The 19,909-nt window shown below is 38.9% G+C and overlaps 1 protein-coding gene across 2 annotated transcripts in view; it reads right to left on the minus strand.

Annotated features, from left to right (window-relative positions):
• The window catches only part of LOC136828433 (talin-1-like), a 31,875-nt gene extending 12,832 nt beyond the window's left edge, over nucleotides 1–19,043 (minus strand). Inside the window, exons 1-14 of one of the 2 annotated variants that reach the window (XM_067086523.1) lie at nucleotides 18,908–19,043; nucleotides 14,834–15,064; nucleotides 14,588–14,688; nucleotides 12,697–12,826; nucleotides 10,591–10,770; nucleotides 10,092–10,234; nucleotides 9,338–9,465; nucleotides 8,764–8,869; nucleotides 7,613–7,832; nucleotides 6,662–6,839; nucleotides 5,670–5,761; nucleotides 4,792–4,886; nucleotides 3,386–3,638; nucleotides 227–3,163 (exon numbers count right to left, since the gene is read on the minus strand). In XM_067086523.1, coding sequence (XP_066942624.1) covers nucleotides 227–3,163; nucleotides 3,386–3,638; nucleotides 4,792–4,886; nucleotides 5,670–5,761; nucleotides 6,662–6,839; nucleotides 7,613–7,832; nucleotides 8,764–8,869; nucleotides 9,338–9,465; nucleotides 10,092–10,234; nucleotides 10,591–10,770; nucleotides 12,697–12,826; nucleotides 14,588–14,688; nucleotides 14,834–14,966 — 4,696 coding nt within the window. In that variant the 5' untranslated portion in view covers nucleotides 14,967–15,064; nucleotides 18,908–19,043. Of the gene's footprint in view, nucleotides 1–226; nucleotides 3,164–3,385; nucleotides 3,639–4,791; nucleotides 4,887–5,669; nucleotides 5,762–6,661; nucleotides 6,840–7,612; nucleotides 7,833–8,763; nucleotides 8,870–9,337; nucleotides 9,466–10,091; nucleotides 10,235–10,590; nucleotides 10,771–12,696; nucleotides 12,827–14,587; nucleotides 14,689–14,833; nucleotides 15,065–18,774 lie in introns of both variants that reach the window. The other variant, XM_067086558.1, reaches the window with a different exon arrangement.
• Between the last annotated feature and the right edge of the window lie 866 nt (nucleotides 19,044–19,909).

Here is a 19,909-nt window from a genome sequence, read left to right on the forward strand (position 1 = left end):
AACAACTAAAATGGTAAGCCTATACAGTTTTTACTACACATACATCCTTCTAACTAGGAAAAGGCCAGTATGTTACAAAAGCGTCACACTACTGTTCAAGTTTACACATATGAACACATGAAGTAATTTACGTTATTTTCACTCCCAAAATATATTACTTTTTTATGGTGGATGTTTTGTTGCTGATGTGCAAAACTAGGAAAACAAATTTATTAAATCTCCTCACCTTTGATGTCTTTCACCAAGTTGGCAGTTGCATGTGCCACATTTTTAGCTGACTGGACAAAATGCCTCTTGGCTACCGGGTTATTTGTTTTGGCAGAGGATGCTTGGCAGCTGTTACACAGGGCACTAGTGTTTTTAGCAATGACTGTTGCAGCATTGAGAATTTGTTGTTTACTGGTGCTCGGATCCTTCAGAACATCACAGGCCTCGCTAAGAGACTCTTGAACGCGGGCAAACTGGGCTTGATCTACTAATCCAGGACGGCCAATGACACTTGAAGGATCACCAATACCGACTAAATAAACGGCCTGAGCAGCACTCTCAGTCAACCCACAGATAGCATTACTCACGCCTTTTACAGAACGCCCAAACTTGTCATGATCTTGAGCTTTTGCATGACTTACAATCCCTGTCATGGCTTCTCCCAGCACTTTTGAACAGTCCATAACTGTACCTAAGCATTCATAGTATGACTGGTCATTGATTTGTTCAGAAGGTTGGTCAAGGAGAGGATGTAAAGACTTGATAGCAGATATGGCATTGTCACACTCTTTTTGTTCGGGTGCAGCTGTGGTACACACATTGATGAGGTTATTGATTGAATCCGTAACACTTCGCGCAGCCGCGGCGAGGTTGTTCTTGGTATTTGCAGAATTAGGGTCGAGGGCCACTCCTTTGGCATGGAACAATAACTTTGGTAATAATATGGATAGTTCTTTTAAGCCATCAACCATATGTGTGCTGTCCTTACCATCTTCCATAGACCCAGCCATCTCCATACCAGTATTCATTAAAGTGCCAAAAGCTAATGGTACCTTCTTTACTACTGCAGCTAGTTGTTGACCTGATGTGCGTGCTGATGTCCCAACCTCAGAAAGGACATTATTGAGCTCTTCAGCTGCTGCTTTTAGTTCAGACTGTAATTCCCCATATTGTTTCGAAGTAGGAGGTAGTTTTCCTTCATATAAGTCGTTAGTTGAATATTCAATATCACCGATGGCATCATCTACATCTTTCTGACCAGGCAAACTATTAATAGCATTGCCTTGAGCTTCAGAAACACTTTTTGCTATATCAATAAGTTTTCCCTTTGCAGCAGAATCTGCAGGATTTTCGACAACAACTCGGGCTTCTTCAATTAATTCTGATGATCTCAGCATTACTTCGCGAGCAGCAGCAATCAGGCGATTATGAAGATCATGATTGTCGGAAGTGGCAACAACTCCACGTACAGCAGAGTTATAATCCTTGAGTGCTAGTGCAGCATCTCTTGATGCTAAGCCAGTAAAATGTTGGTTACCTTGAAGTGCTGAAGATAATAGCTGAGCCATATTAGAACCCACTGCTTTACTAGATTTTGCCAGATGCTGTGAAGTACTTTCTGGGGTCTCACCTGGCAGAGGCCGTAGGGTATCTGCTTCGGCAGCTTTCTGCAAGTCATTAAGATCATCACCAAAGTTCTGAATTGAATCTACTGCAGAATCAATTTCAAGAGAGCTACATGCTTCCTGTGCCTTGCCGATAGCAGATCTAAGATCCACCAGGGCTTGTCCAAATTGTTTTGCTGAATTGTTAAGTTGAAATGCAGCAGCCTGATCTGTTATAGTTGGCAAGGCTGACTTAGCTGATGAAACCATCTTGGTGCCTGGATTCAGAAACTGGTTGCATGCATTGATGAGAGCCAGCTGAGCTTTGGGAGAATCAATGTCATTGACAGTGCCTTTCACCCCAGCAACTAGCAGTGGAATGCAGTCGCCCACAACTTGACCATCAGACAGTAATTCTGCTTGTGACGCAGAACTACTGTTGTATGGACCGGCCCCTTGTGCAGCAGCCATACATTGAATGCCAGTTGCTGCAGCAAGCTTAGCAGCATTCTCCACACTCTTGATTATCTTTTTATTCAAAGCATTGCCAGTGGCAGCATTTGCCACAATTCTAACATTTTCTGCTGCCTCTTTGAGTGCTGCTTGACATTTTTCATCATTGGGATTCATTGCACACTGTTTAGCTACTTCTATCATGTTTGCCGTGGCTTCTGCTAACTTTTCTGCTACTCCCATAAGTCTATTCTTTGCTGCGGGATCTGTTACAGATTCTGCCTCAAATTTAATTGACTCAATGAGGTATGATGCAGCTTGAGCTAATATCTTTGCTTGTCTCAGCATCTCAGCAGCATTTCCTTGAGAAGCAAACAGTTTGTCACTTGACAAAAGTATGGTTTCAATTGCCTCGTCATGAACACCCTGACGTTTTCTTTTCTCTCCTGAATTCTTTATGAAGTCCAGAAGATCAGCAAGATTTCGTCTGACTTCATCAGCAGCATCATTACAGTCTGCTAGTTGTGCATCATCTTGAACAGCATTTTGACACTGCTGAAGTATATTTTCAACAGTTCTTCCAACCTCTTTTGATGCATCTGTCATCTGATTTTGGCAAATGGGGTTATCAATCGTGGGTGCCATGATTCTAGCACAAGCACACAACTGAGCAGTTGCTAATGCACATGCCTTAGCCTCGTCCATAATTGCATTTTGTAGGTCTTGGTCTTCACACTGAGCTACTTGAGCTTTAGCTTTCAAGATGAGATTTGCTGCATTATTCCCCAAAGTCTCTACTTTTCCTACCAATATGTCTTGAGTTTCATGATCCATCTCTCCGTCAAGTGTATGCAAAACAGCATTAGACAGTTCACCAACTTGAGAGGCCGCGTGGAGCAAATCTTGACGTGGCCTCCTGTTCTGAGGATCTGCTGTTTCAATCAGATCTGAGTAACTTTCGCAGAGATTCTTCGTTGCACCAAGCAGATGGCTGGAATCATCATCCTTTTCTGACAAAGCAGCGATCATTTTAACACCTTTGGACATCTCTGACAAGTTGGAGATGATGGTATGGATAGAAGCTCCGATAGCAGTGTGGTCAACCTCACCATAGGCAGCTGCAAAACAAAAAATAGCGTGTCAAAAGGACTGTTTTGTGCAATTAACCAGTCCCCTGGAGGGCAAGTTTTTTGGAAGATAAGATAATCTCAACAGATAGACAAAATCACAGAAGACAGTAAATATACTAGAAGAAAAAACAAAAGACTGTGGTTTCTCCAGAAGAATGACTGAACACGAGACAAGAGCAAGGGAAATACTAAGACACTTTGAGGCCTTACGAGAAGAAAGGGAGGTGATTTCAGCTGTGGCAGCGTTCATAGCAGCGATCTGACTGACTACAATCTGTCGCTTCGAATCGAGGGTCACTTCCTTCCACTTCATGGACGCTGGGTCGGAGCCAATTTCTGGAAGGTCCGCTTTGGTGTTCAAGCTCTCCATCGAGTCGCTGATGACCATCTTTCCAGCCTGAATTGTTGACACCAGTGCTTTCTGGGGCTTGCTTAGGATGGTTACGACGTTTGGTTGCTCCACCTGGTGAAGACAAGATGATTCCCTTTGCATAAAGCCATGTTCTTATTGCGAAAAGCATACATCATACAATTAGAATAAGCCAGGAGATTAAGGTATTATCAAATAGTACTCTTACATTCCAGACTGTGCCTACTTTCAATGCATGTTTTCAATCAACACCAGTTTTCTGCACATGGTAGTGACAAACGTCCAAATAGGGAATTACCTATTTACACAAGGTGTGAAGCTACATAGTGACCCAATACCCTTTTTTCTTCCCGCTTAAACACCATTTACCTCCTCGTGAGATGAACAGTAGTATTTTTTTTTTATGGAGTTTAGGATGGGTCAGAATCCTGAGCATATAAGCGTTATTCACTGACAATCCCGCAACGCGTGCACAAGCGTAATTATCAAATAGTTGAGAAAGGTATTCCAGTAATAAATCCTTTTAGTAATTATTATAAAGCACGCTCTAGTTTTCTCATTTTGATGGCATTTCAAGTGCTTTACATACGATAATGGTGGGGAATCACACCTGCAAATCACCTGACAATTACGATATAATTTGAAATCTTTGCGTAACCGTGCCTGGCGAAGAAAACGCGAGAAACATTACTTTAAGTTGTTCCATCCTTTTTGTGTTATTATTCTTTCGTTATTCATAAAGTGTATTGACCCCTGTGGAATAAGCCAAAATGGACCATCAGCTTAGTAGGCAAGTTTACCATGGAAAAGAATGGTTACAAGATAAAAGGTTTAAAAAAGACAGTGAAATATAGATGAACTTGAACAAGTGCTATTACAATAAAAAAATAAAACTTATTCCACAGTGATGAAAAACTTCAATTATAGGCAAATTCGTCCATTTTCTACATATCACACGTTATACTGTGGTATATATATGTGTGTGTGTGTGTGTGCATGTGCATTATAGTTAGTCAGTTAGAATGCAGTGTTGATCACATACAACAAAGCATGTATATTTTACGACAGTAACTAAATTCATGTATGTCTTATTACACATGAAAATAAATTGTTATATCTAATATCTAATACATTTATACCACGAATTATACATTTCTTTGCTTTAGAAAACATGAAAACATTTGCACTGAAATGTACTTAGTTGACAAGTCAAATATATAAGTGATTGAATTGTCCGTCTACTTACGGATGACCTCTGGTGAACTACGTCGACCCTATCATCGATCCTCACTTGTTTAGTGCCAGTGCCTGGCAGCATCTTGGTGCTCGCATCCTGCGCACCTGAGAGGAAATCAAAAGACGCAGAAACATTTAGAATATACACTTTTTCTGGACATCGTACAAGTGTTTTTCCTATTTCAAATAGCAGCAGAAATTTAGTACAACGAGATATATAGCATAACCAACGGAGCCTCTCTTAGTGAGGCTAACATTTCGCTCTGAAAAAAAAATCCATTAGTGACACGTAAACCCTGCTCTTCTAATAAAGATCCATTGCCTACTCAGTGCCTCTATAATTAAGATGGATTCCAGAGGCATTCCAGCTTATTCTGCTGTCAGCTCCATCTGGCTTTGTGCCAGTACAGTATGTTGAATTACCGTAAACATCCCTGGGATTTAGTTAGTTACTTCTCTGATGTTAATTTGCACAGACAGAGGGACAGTTATTCATTAAAATGTCAGTCATCTAGCTCGTGTTATGTCGTCAGTGGAAGACTTTTCTGTCGCTTGGAAAAGCACAAAATGCAAAAACAAAGAAGTGAACGGAAGCATTTGAAAACTTTACTGGGATAACAACTTTCAGAATGATACCTTTAAAACATTGCCAAAACATGAAAATAAAACAGTAAATGTCCTTCCATTCCTGGTATCCTTTCAACAAATAAGCCTAGGGCCTGTACTTACATTAGGTTGGCCTGTTCCCATGAAGACTGAATTTTTTTTTTTCACGTATTCCTATGAGGGGAAATTTGATACTGTGTGAAACTGTTCAATATTATTACTTGCAATACAAAAGTATTGCATGGTTTCTTTTTAAACCAACACTGACTAGGCTTCACTTACCCACTGCGCCTGGTGCTAAGATACCCGGGAGAGCGACGAACTCGTTGCTTGTCTGTTTCAGATTTGTACCACTGTACTGGATAGTGTTTGCTCTGGAATAATAGAATAAACAAGCTTATAAGTGTTGTATGAATGGCAGGAGGCATTCATATAAGATTATTTAACCAGCATGAGCACGGTATTATGACCTTCAGTGACAATGCCATAATGCCTAGGGATAAAGTACCCAAGGATATTTTAGGTTTTTCAGCGATATCTTGTCCAAAATCAGAAACAAGTTATTTACTAGACAACTAGACAAAACACTGAAGTAAGATTTAACCATGAATACCAGCTATTTCACCTCAAGATTTCCCTCAGTATGGGAACAATGCGACAAGGAGGTTAAAACAACTGGGGCACCTTGATTTTCCTCAGTAACCCGTTACATGTACTACGTTCATCTCAACTCCATGATCTAATCACATCTCTCCCTTTAATCAGCCTAGTAAAAATGCAATATCAATGAAATCCTAAGATCAAAAGCAAGCAGAAATAATTATCCAGTTCCAGGGCCAGTTAGACCGACTGAACGTCAGCGAAAATCTGTCAGATCTGATGGGTTTGAACTCAGGACTACTTCAGTACAAAGTCACTGACTATATCACTGATTTGCTACTAGACAGTAGGAACCCTAGCCTTCTGAAAACAATTATCTGGGTGGGGTCAGGTGCTAAAAGGAAAGCTTCAAACTTCAGATAACCCCCTTAGTCAGTGGGACCTGACATCACTTACAGGAGATGGTTACTGTATCAAGAGGGGGCTTCATCCTTCAGAAGAAACTTAATTAAGAATAATTTATCAAGAGATGGCTAGAGAGACACTTACTCAAGTTAGATCACTGTTTTAAGAAAATATTCATTTTTTTTACGCATCAAGAAAGCCCCAGACATCACCATCTTGAGGTAGGCCACTACTTTAAGAGAAGGCTTCAGTCCTCAGTCGCCACTTACTTGCTAGGAGCCACAGTGTCCTCCACCATAGAAGCTCCGTCATCTCCCTCGATGCCTATGTGGTCCAGCTTCTTCTGTCTCTTCATGATGATGTCGATGTAACCAGCGATCAGCTGAGAGATCTGCTCGCCGTCAGGAGTTTGCACAGAGTAGTACTGGTCTGAATAATCGCCAAAATCTGCAGGATGGAATAGAATGTGCATCAACAGTGCCATGTTATCATAAAAGGAAGTTCTGTACCAGAGGGAGTAAGAAACTATAGGCAAACATCTAACTGCTATTCACTCTTAATTCAGCTACTGAAGTGTTGCTTGCAAGAATTTAACCTTTGTAGTTCTACTTCAGTCTTCCAGATACAGAAAATGTTATTTCATCCATGGCATATAAAAGGTGAAACGAAAATTTAAGGACTGAATATGCTTGAGTTATAGAGTCCTTCACCAATGGTATCTTTCTGAGTTTCGGTATTAATTAGAACTTCTTGCAACTACAAGACAATTTCATCTGGTGCTTTTCAAAGGACCATAAAAATAAGACTCATTTTTGTTAGTATTGTTCATCTTACAACTCATACCATCACCACTACTACTTTTAGCATATAAAAAAGCTCATGATGATAATACAAGATTTACTACTTTTTACCAACAAAAGATCTAGAGGTCCAAGCACCAGCGACACCGCTGCTAAATATTAAAACTAGCAGTATTTTAACACCTGTTACTAGATCTGGAACTACAAGCAGTAACATTCCTAATCCAATTTTCGAGCAAAGTTCTTTCTCAGACCCAGGAATATAAGTACCAGCATCACGGTACTACTACTAATAGCACTACAACTCTTATTGTTCGACAAGAACAATTATTACTACTACTTTTAAAACCACAATCATGCTTATTTAGGTCTGGGAGTAAGAAACGCGACAGAAAACCAGAAAATCCAGCAGTCAGTTACCAAGAGTGAAGGTATTCGGCGAAGCGGCCCATCTTCGAACGGTGGTCAGGGGCCAGGTCTTCAAGATCTCTTTGGTCTTCTCGTCCAGGCGGAGCACGGAGTCCTTGGTGATTCCGAGAAGGCGAGGCACCAGCTTGTTCTTGCCAGGCATCTTCTCCTTCACTAAGAAGAACGTCACGCCGAAGGTTTTCAGGGAACGGGCTTGGCCTACGTAGATGACCTGGAGTGGTAGAAGCATCCCTTGAGTGGTTTCAACTCAAGTGAAGCGAGGATTACCTCGTCGAGGCCCTTCTGTCTTCGATTAAGAATGGAATGGAATACAGAATTTAAGCCAAAAGCCAAGCGCTGGGACCTATGAGGTCATTCAGCGATGGAAGGGAAATTGAGAGTAAAAGGTTTTATAGGGGTAAGAGGAGGAAAGCCTCGCAGTTGCACACGATGGTATACATTTTGACGGTGTCACCATCTTTCATGTCCATATTCTCTCTCTCTCTCTCTCTCTCTCTCTCTCTCTCTCTCTCTCAATCTGAGTTAGGTAGCAATATTTTTTTACAGTTGCATTCAGTTATTGACTTTTTACATCTCTTTAATTTTATTTTTTTTATTTCTCGCTCCCGTTAGTTCTAGGCTGAAGAGTGATTGTTCAAGATCATAACCAATATTGAAAACCACGGGTTAATGAATATTATTCAAGGTGCTAGCCATAAATAAGTAGGGGATTAAACTCCTGTTAAAAATACAGAACAGTGACTATCCAAGATTATAACCCCTACTAAAAAGTACACAACAATAACTATTCAAGATTATAAATAGATAATAATACCTGTTAAAGATGATAACTCTTGTTACGAGGAGGGAATGGAGCATTTTTTAAGAGTGTATTCCTCATTATGAAAGAGAGTGCATATTCAAAATCTTATTTAAAATACGGATATGTACAGCATATCCTAAACTAAAAAACCCTTATATATGTATCTAAACTGAAAACCTTTATTTACGTATCTAAACTGAAAACCCTTATACATGTATCTAAACTAAAATCCTGATATATGTACAGTAAATCCATGTACTATACAGAAGAATATACTGTATATACCTAATGGTTAAGACAAGACCGATAGGATCTTCCCTGTATGTGTCACTGGCCTTACCTTGGCTTCCAACTCGCTTTTCCCGGCAAACATTTTATGTTCGTTGAAAATTTTCTTCTCGATTCCTTTGTTCTTCACGTAGCACTGGGGCAGGAACTCCTTCAGGCTAGGAAAGGGAAGACAAAATCAATTTTGAAAGTAAACAAAGGCTACGCCTCACGAACATGTTCTAGATATCTTTCAGTATCTTGGCGCCAAGTCACCAACAGCGGTGGCGAGTCTGAATATGCTCCATCGATTTTGCCACCAGTAAAGGCAACTTGTTGCACATTTTACAAGATGCCAAAAGAGATAACCTGCTCTAACAACACAGCTATGAAACAAAAACAATGTAGTGTGTCACATTCACATGAAAAACAACAATAAGACACAGAACAACGTTGCGTTTTGAGATGTTTTATGTACAATGAAAACATTAACTAAACAGTAGGCAGTTTCCATACTCAGCAGAAAATTTCACAGCCGGAATAATAAGGAAAAAGTTTCATTGAAAAGTGTAATATATTAGAGTGCCTTTTCAGTTGCATGGAACAAACCATGAGGCTTTCAACTCTCCGAGCCTTTCTATACTTACTCAAGAAACCCCGGCTTGTGCTTATTCTCGTTGTAATCTCCGAACTGGATCTGACACTGGATTCCAGCAAAGTTGCAGGCTCTGTCTTGAGTGACGGGGTGCGTGGCGTCGAGGATTGTATCCCTGCACTGATTGTAAATGGACGTGTTAGGAATTCTTTTCGGCAGGTGTCTATGACTTTCTATACAAACAATAGGTCTAATTTCTCTCCAGAGCCTATGACTGTCTCTATAGGCAATAGGCCTAAAGTGTTGAGGAACTACTTAGATCTCTTCCTTAGGCCTTACTTTTTACTTCGTTTCTACAACTTTCTCCTACAAGCAATATTTCTAATCCATTAGTTTATGAATAGCCTAAAGATTTTATTGTAGAACCAGTCCTCTATTCAAGGGCATGTACTGTATAAATATTTCCCGGTCGACTATAGCCTAATCTCCTATTCAGTGACTTGCCTATGTTGTGAAAAGTTTGATTCTCTTATAGGTCTAATGCTCTACTGACTGAAAAGTCTGAATTTAACTATCCAATTACATTATCTTCTCGTAACCAAACACTGGACAATAATGAGCTCTAATTACGCAATAAAAAAAAGTATTATGAAAACAATAACAAAACAGCTATTCATATTATCCTATGATAGTAGCTTTTATATGCCCAAGTCGTGTACACAAGATCATGATACTGATTAAATTGTGTTTTTTTATCAGTTTTACCTCTGTATCTATAAAAAGTCAAGTGCCCAACTTTCCCTAACCTGAACATAAAGAAGATTAAGTTGCACAGGATCTCTGGAATCGATGTTTTGGTCCGAGAAGAAGTATTTCCTCCTGAGAAGAAGGATGTCGGACTCCTCGATGCCCTGCTCCCGGAGGGTCTTGCTGTGGTCTACCCAGTTGACTGGAGGAGAAAAACCAGTTGGGAATCTGGCAAACTGTGTAACGTACTTAACGAAAAACTAAATTATAGTTTTATTCTGTTATATTACTGTTAATTTCGTTGTCATTCTGACTGGTAAATAAATGGTAAAATATCAGGTAGAAGAGCGAGTTGTACACGCATACGTAATTCAAAATAGAGGGGAATTAGTTTTAAAAAGTGAACAGAATCGATAATACAAAGCTATTTGTTTCACGCACTTTTTATATTACAATTTCCTCTGTACGACAAAAAAAAAAAATCTTTATTTCCCAAGAATGAAACTATCAAATTAAGTAGAACAATCAACTGGAATATGCATGCATATACAAACTTACATTCGTCGTCCGTTCGAATTTTCTTCTTCAGCTGTTCCATTTTCGAGTCGCGGTCTCTTTCTTTCTCTTTGTCACCCTCCTTTCGCCTCTTCAGCGTCAGCGTCCCGAACGTCGGCTTGTTCTCGCCTTCCTCTTCGTCCATGTCATTCACCAAGGAGTACTCGTCGTAATTCATGATTCCTGGTGTTGGAAAATAAAGTAAATCATATCTCAGTGCATTAGATATTTCTTTTTTTTCTCACGGTGGTGTAAAACAGATTAGTAAGACTGGTGGAAACCAAACGTCGATTTAAACAGACAGCTAATCTAGAGGCGGTAAACGCAACAAAGTGACGTCACACGAAAATGTTTCCAAGACATCTTTAGCAAATTGCCGCTAAACTTTGCACCAGTTAGAAATATTGATGACCAAAATAGCGTGAAATTCGCACGCGTGTGACAACCTTAACAGACATCTAGGGTTTCAGTTTCTCCACAAACACGAAAAACATTGGCTGCTTTGTGCATAGTTTCAAAGCGGCATGATAAGATCCCAGGACCCACCAAACATCCCTCCCAACCACCTCCCGTCCCCGCCCCGCCATCTCTCGCTACCAAACCCCTATCAAATCACCTGGACCTAGACCGTGCGTGTGCCACCACACGCAGTCATGTTAACGGTGCCCTGAATACTTCAGTTTACTTTCAGTAACATATGTCTGAAGAGGTGCAGGTACACGATCCCAAAAATCTTTAGCAACAAGTAAAGTTTTACTACAATGGCAGAACTAATGTTTAGACCGATATCAACCCCAGTCACTTCATCGTGCGTTGTAATTTACTTTCGTTCTAACCAAGAGAAAATCTGATTAGACTTACACAAAAAATTCAAATAAAACATTATCAACATACAAATAATTCTGTACACAGCCACACCATTGAATTAATTTGTCAGCGAAACCTTTTTTGTTCAACTCCGGAAAAAGCTGAACGAGCCTTTGTCTTTGTCATACTTCCTGTGAAATATTTGATGCGTCATAATTTTCGTTCGTTGTCAATGCTTTATGGGACAGGCATCGAAGGGATATTGCAAAACGCCCAAGTTAATGTCACGTACAGAAACTTGAGTAACCGTTAACGCGTGTATATTTCTTACAAAACCCATTTTAACAGAGTAAAAGTCACGTGCTATAAATGGTATACAACACCAGTTTTAGTTGGGTAGGAAAGGTAATTATGAATCACGATGAGACCCAAAAAGCTAAGCAAGAAACGCAAAGAAACTTGAAAAAGTAAGCAAGAGACCCAGAGAAACCCAGAAAGCTGAACAAGAGACCCAATGAAACCAAAAACTCTGAGCAAGAGACCTAATGAAATTCAGAAAGCTTAGCGATAGACCAATTGAAACCCAAAAATCTGAGTAAGAGACCAATGAAACCCAAAAATTCGAGCAACAGACAAAGTGAAACCCAAAAATCCGAGCAAGAGACCAACTGAAACCCCAAAATCTGAGCAAGAGATCCACTGAAACACAAAAATCTGAGCAAGGGACCCACTGAAACACAAAAATCTGAGCAAGAGACCTATGAAACCCAGAAAGCTTAGCAAGAGACCTAATGAAACCCAGAAAGCTTAGCAACAGACCAAGTGAAACCCAAAAATCTAAGCAAGTGATCCCAAGAAACTTGAAATGCTGAGCAGGAGACAATGAGGTTAAAACGAACAATCATAAGGGCGCGTCCTTACTACAGGAAAACATGTCACAAACACACGTAGGCGACTTATCACCCAAACATCACGAAAAAATTGAATAAAAGTCAGCGACTTATTAGCAATCCGGACTAGTGCTTCATACGATTATCTAGCATTTGCCAGATTCATTATCCACTCACGGTCGTTGACATGTTGTCAACCTGTTTGTGATTTGTATGCGATAAGCTGGCGACGTGTGTTTAGGCCTACGGCAAATTTTACTGTAGTGTGGATGCAGACGAAGTCTGTGCGCTTTTTCAATGAAGTTGGTTTAAAAATGTGATAATCAAAGAGTTCAATGATGAAGGCTATTTTTGGAGGCTATTTTCAGGACAGGAAAGAAAAGGCAGTGTCCTGTCCAGGACACAGGCCTACCAAGTTTAGCACAGATGACGACCATGATCTGCGAGACAGGCTGCGAGTCGTCAACCAACATCGTCTTGACGGTTCCGTCCAACATCCGAATCTTCAGCTGTCGTACTTTCCTGCGGTACTCGATCGCGTCCTATCAAAAAAATGGAAAGACTATGTCAAGAAACTACGATAGAAAGCAAGAAAAAAAGAAAGAAGAAAAATAGAGAGAGAGAAAAGGATGATTATCATGAAACATGACATGAATACGATAGGGTTTGGGTCAGGGATATTCAAATAGTGCATTTACAATAATTTGCATGTATCACGAAAGGATTCAAGTTCTCTAAGATTTAGTTCCTAGGGATTTCCATTCATTTTATCTTTCTTTAAGAGTTAGGTTTTGCTGTTTCTTCCTAATTTTGGTCTCTACAGCATAAATAGAATATAAAAGTTAACAACTTTATATATATATATATATATATATATATATATATATATATATATATATATATATATATATATATATATATATATATATATATATATATATATATATATATATATATATATGTGTGTGTGTGTGTGTGTGTATGTGTATGTGTGTGTGTGTGTGTGTGTGTGCAATACAAACAACTGTCAACTTTGGTTACGTTGGGGAAGTAAAATAAGGAACATTGTTAATGGATCCAATTTCGAAAATGGCTTCAATTATCCTCTTTAAACAAAGAAAATCCGTAAGGTTTTGCTAACAACAAAAAAAGACTGAACAGAACTGAGTGAGTGAGAGAGAGAGAGAGAGAGAGAGAGAGAGAGAGAGAGAGAGAGAGAAAATAAAGGTCCCATAGATCTTGAGAGTTATTGCTCACCGATAAGAAAGATATAATAATCATATCTATGATAAGAAAGCTTTACAGATAAGAGCAGACATAATGATAAGACGATTTTATCACAGCAATGTTTAGTGACGGGGGTGACGGGCGATAAGACAATCAATAAAATTTATGAGGAAGCGGATGAAATTTGTGGTTTTTAATACAACAGGTAGATTTATCACTTGTTAGATTTGTGAATTTTACAACCAAGGATATTGCATATCAGAACGAATACCGATTTTTATTATCAGAATTTTAGTGCAAATTCCATTAGACAACGTAGAAACTCTTCTGTCTTTTTAAACAATACAGAGGCTGGTAGGGCAGGCAACCAGCTGTCCCTATTTTGCCCGGACCCGAAGGAAGTTGGGTCTTGCGTTGAAAAGGATTTAAAACGACTCTAGTTAATCCCTAAATTTCGATTAAAATGGAAGGATTTAAAAACTGGACTTTCTCTTTAGGTTCTAATTACAATGATGATGATTTAAAAACGGGACTTAACCCCTGGGTCGTAATTACAATGGAAACCATTTAAAGGAATCTACTGAATCCCTGGGTCCTAATTACACTGAAAATTCTTGAAAAGAATGTACTTAATCCTTGGGTCCTAATTACAATGAAAATTATTTAAAAGGAATCTACTTGATCCCTGGGTCCTAATTACAATGAAAATTATAGAAAAGAATGTACTTAATCCTTGGGTCCTAATTACAATGAAGATGATTTAAGAGGAATCTACTTAATCCCTGGGTACTAATTACAATGAAAATTATTTAAAGGCATCTACTTAATCTTTGAGACCTAATTACAGTGAAAATAATTTAAAGGAATCTACTTAATTGGGTCATAATTACAATGAAAATTCTTTAAAGGGATCTACTTATTCCTTGGGCCCTAATTACAATGAAAATTATTTAAAGAAATCTACTTAATCCATGAATCCTATTTACAAGGAAAACGATATACAGGAATTTACTTACTCATTTTGGTATTAATCGCAATGATAAGATTGAATGAACTTTGACCTTACTGGCACTAACCTGATTTCGAAGGAGATAATAGCTGAGGCTTTTTCCAGATTCCAGCCAAACGCCTGAGCTGGAAAGCTCATCTCCTGGAAGGAACAGTCCGTAGTCCTTGGCTACCAGTTCAGGGAAGAAAGTGAAATTATAATAAGTTAGAGAATTAATAAGTAATAATGACAGTGACTTTTCCAGTTACATTACTACATACATAGGTGATGATACATTGCTGGAAAATGTTATGGAAAAATGAAGACGCCTTACGCGGTCCCAAGTTAGAATCGGTGATCTTCTCTCTAATGATCATGCAGACGTCGGAGACGACCGTGGTTGGGTCGAACTGCATCATTTTCGTCCCGTTCTGGTCCACTATGTGGACCTTCAGTGCTAAGGCCATCCTGAATTTTGTTCAGAAGATGCGCGATTTCAATCTCACTCTTCTTGTTCTCCCCCCTCGCATGTGGAGGACACCACTTATTTCCTGTTGTTGTGGTCCTGTTGGGAAAGAAACAAACAATTATAAAAATCAAGTTTCATTTTCTCGTGACTACTTAACGAATCATTTTGGCGCTGTTTCTCAGCTCTATTGTTATTATTGGCTCGATGCACATTATTGTCACTGTCATCTTTGGATTAGCAAACATTTTTGCAAGAAAGTGATTCTACTTTGACCGCAGAGTAGGGACTGATTAGAGTGGAAACTTCCAGTTAATTCCTGTAGTTTAGGAACCCAGGATCTTACGGGTTGCTTTAAGAGCAAGGCCCCGTGCTGGCATAATGCCTGCTTAATCATAAACAACAGCAACCCAGGATGAGGCATGGGTTCACTACCCTGAACTTGAATTAAATATTAAAAGCAAAAAACGAAAATGCTATGGTTCTCCATCTATCCAAATATTCAAAATAATTGGTGGCCTGTGTTTTTGTATTCTGGGGGTGTTGTCATGGTAGAGGATTTAGAAAATGGTCAAACCATTAAAGTGGTAGTATAAGAACATGATCAAAGTAAGATGCTGAGGAATGTTGCTCCAGGGAAATAAATGTTCCTGCCCTCAAAGCACAGGTGGAGGTAGCTAAAGCATCCAAATGTGGCTTTGAATTTCTGCTTTACACCCCTTACTCTTCTGAATTGGCACTCTTCCTTCTTCCTGTATCTTGAATTCAGTTCCAGCTACATGGGCACCCTTCGAGTAGAAAAAATATACTCCTCCCTGCAGTGGAGTAGTATTTAGGACTCCAAGATGTAACCTATTCTTTGATAGGAATGCACTGCTTGAACATCAGTAGCCATGACGCACTGAGTTTAGGGGTGACAGTGTGGGAAACAGTGAAAGAACTTATTCCCCTGAGACTTTCCTCGTGAGGTAGAAAACTTTCTGAATGACTCATACTAGATGCAAGCCCAGAGTGAATCAGAGCTAGGGAGTTGTGAGGATGCACAGAGTTCGCCGTAATAACTTGGTGATTTGGGATCCAGATGACTGTGCCAGAGATAAATCTCCGTTTCTCGCTACTGTGTATTAATAATGGCTCTTAACTTCCACCCTAGTGTTCGGATCGTGAAAATATCTTTCAAGATCGCCATTTCACTCTTACAGTAAAGTCCTACTCAGCAGGACATTCTATGCCTTCGATATTAAAAGGAATCATGCATTCGCAGATTCTTGGCCAAAGGTTGATCAGACACTGAAATCGTCCAATTTTATCTCTCACTGTCTTGTGACACACCTAGTACGAAGGAGCAAACAAGTCAGATTAGGGAACAGTGCCCACGTCTAGGAAAGCATTTTCTTATAAGGAAAACCTCCATCAGTTATTACAGAACTATGTATTACAGCAAAAACTATATCATAGACTAATAGTTCAAATAACACCGGAGTCTAAATATTATCGTGGTGGTCCTTGCGAAAAATCAGTCATAAGACAATGTTTTTTTATTCTGTCCATAGTGTCATAGCTAAAAGTTTAGCACATGCATTTGCTTGGACACAAAATCTGCTGTAGCAACGAAATGGCCCCTACAGATATCTTCCTGGGAATTTTTTAAGGAAAAAATAAAGCCAGTGGTAAATCACATTTAGAAATGAACATGTTGCGAGAGTAAAGACGTACTATACATGATTTTCACTCGCTGGCGACAATGGGGTCATCACCTACTCCCAACCTCCTAAATTTTTCCAAGAATTAATTGACTAACAAACATTCTGAATTCAAGTGGCTCAACTGTGGGAGAAGAATAACCATTGAGCCACCAGCGTGCTGCATGACCTTGGTAGAAATGAAGAAAGAAAATTTATGAAGAAACGATTAGGCTGTATTCTAAAATATTCTAGCGACTGATGAGGCATACCGATACTGAGAACATGAGACTAGGTGCTGGGAACTTAGGAAATGACATCAATGTCATGAAAGCACTAGACTTATTTTTATCTGGATCTAAGTTCTCTCTCTCTCTCTCTCTCCCAGATGACTTCATCATGAAAGCATTAGACTCATTTTTATCTACATTTATGTTCTCTGTATGTCTGTCTGTCTCTCTCATGTGTGTATGTGTGCGTGTGTGTGTGTCTGTATTTATAATGTTTGTAGCTGTACAAGTAAATGAACTGTTTTGTCGTCTACTGTTTATAACCAATATATATAAATATATACAGTATATATACATATATATCATATATATAGAATAATATATATACTGTATATAGAAATATATATATGTGTGTGTGTGTGTGTGTGTGTGTGTGTGTGTGTGTGGGCAATTGAGCCTATACGAATAGACTTAATTTATGACGCCTGGTATCTCGAGTATCTGCTGTACTGTAGATCTGATCTTCTAGTTAAACCAAATTTGTAAGTATTAGGCAACCTCGGAAATGATGTCGTCGTGATGAGCTTGTTTAACAAAGGTTTCACACTTGAATATCCGGACTGTTATTTTAATGCCGTCATCGAGAACGGCCTGCTATTTTTGGTAAATCCTGTGCATTAAAAGATGTCTGAAGTTTGGTGCAGTTTCTTGTGAATTCCTGTCATGAAAACTATTTTGTCTCTCTCAACCACCTACTATCCACACCATTACCCCACTTTCTCTCTCTCTCTCTCTCTCTCTCTCTCTCTCTCTCTCTCTCTCTCTCTCTCTCTCTCTCTCTCTGTATACACACACACATACACATATATATATTTGGAATGTTGAAAAATGTGCAGATACATAGGGATGGCAAAAAATAAGAGGTTCGCCTAGGCTAAGGGAATAGATCACAGTGCTTAGAGATAGTCTGGTCATGTTGGGAGAATGGAGGAGGACAGAGTGGTGAAAATATATAAATCAGAGGTACTATTAGGGAGGAGACGACGACTCAGAAAGTTCTAGATAGATTAAAAGCAGATTGTTGAAGTTTCTGCGCATGACTTCAACTACGATTCTACGTTTGTGATACAAATGGTAGCAACAGTTATCTTCTTTACTCTAGAACCACCACCTATTATGCGAAGTCACTTGATGTTCTGTGTGTGTGCGCGCGCGCGTGCGTGTGTTTGCTTGTAAGAATATGTGTAGTCTAGCATAGTAAATATATATATTATATGTATAACATACATTAAAAATAATATATATATATATATATATATATATATATATATATATATATATATATAGGTATAATATATATATATGCATACTATATAGCATAGGATGTGTTTGTACGTATTATTTAATCTATGTTAGTATAGCCAAACACATGTATTTGTATGTGTATCATATGCCTGTGTGTGTATACGTGTGTGTGTGTGTGTAAGAGAGAGAGAGAGAGAGAGAGGGAAGGAGGGAGGACCTGGAAAGAGGCGATTCACACTAGTACTACTGCTGCGACTAATATTAAAAAGGTCAGGTTGGCTTTGTTAGGTTCGGAAGGCGAATAACCTGCAGTAGGCCTAATTCACCCCGATTACGTAACCTACGCAAGAGGGTGTGGCTCACTAGCCATTATTCATTACTCACAGTGTCGTTATCATTTAATATTTCGACATACTTAGGTCTAGACGACTGAAGACAACGCCACAATGACACTTCAGCAGTTGCTAAACTTCCGCGTTAACTTGTCGAAGTTCACTTAACACAACTTCGGACATGTTACCAAAAAAACAAATTTAAAACCTTGTGTTTTATCAACTTCCTAGAACTCCGTAAACATCAACAATTCACTTACAGCAACGTGGAAATCCAACGTGGATATCACACCTCAATCGAAGTGTCAGTTGTAAACACATTCACTTTAAAACTTAATTAATGAAAGATTAAGAATAAAAATTTAAAAAAAAATAAAAACATAAACTCTCTACCCGAATGATAAGGCACTTCAGTCCAATACAGCGGCTACAAAATGACTGAGAGCGAGTGGCGACAACCATGCCCCGTTCACATCCGATTACGAAATCGCCATGAGCTGACTGGGCGACCATAAAATCTAAGCTCACTTATTCTTCCAAAGATAAAAACAAAAACTTGTTTACTGCTTTTGTTCTAAGATAAAGAAACTTAATCATACCACCTTGGTAGCGCTACCCGAATTTTGAGAAAGGCCCTAAGAAATTCATGGCATGAAAGCTCGATGTTTTTTTAACCCTTAGGTATAAAGGTTACTAAACGCCCAGTCTCAGTCTCAATCTTATCGGCACAGGATGTTGGGCCTCAGCTCCGGTCGCGGACTGATAGTGGGATCACATTCTTCTCGACGGAGACGATTTTTGGGAGCTCTTGAACGCATCGCAAAGTGCCTTTTTAGTCGCACTGCCTAATCGATAGGTGCCTTAGGAACAAGCATTAGCTTAAATTTTCCATACGAATTTTCACATGCTATCCATACAGCGAAGTTTCATATGATATCGCTAAAATTTCTCGTTAATTTTTTTTTTTTTTTACTTTTTTTACTGATAAAATTTACAATAGAATCAATTACTTCATATACATTCATATATACAACATACACAATAACAATTTACAACGCTTACAAATAACAAAGTACGTAAGCTTTATATCCTAACAGAAATTTATTAGACAATAGCATTAAGTACATATTCTTTGGTAAAAGGGTTGTCTAACTTATTTGCATAAACTTTACTGAATATAAACTTCGTTTTTGACATTCTATTCCCTATATAAGCAATCAAGTTTGGGTCGTCTGTCAATAGGCATAAAGATCGACCAAACCATATACTCCTGCTACAAAATCTGATAGTAGCACCATTGCTGTGTTTTCGTCTTTTTAGATGGTGTCTTGAAATCCAATTTAAGAATCTTTAGTAAACTATCAGTTTCAATTTTACAAAAGCTTTTCAGTATTG

Source organism: Macrobrachium rosenbergii, chromosome 1, assembly GCF_040412425.1.
Source record: "Macrobrachium rosenbergii isolate ZJJX-2024 chromosome 1, ASM4041242v1, whole genome shotgun sequence".
NCBI classification, from domain to species: domain Eukaryota; kingdom Metazoa; phylum Arthropoda; class Malacostraca; order Decapoda; family Palaemonidae; genus Macrobrachium; species Macrobrachium rosenbergii.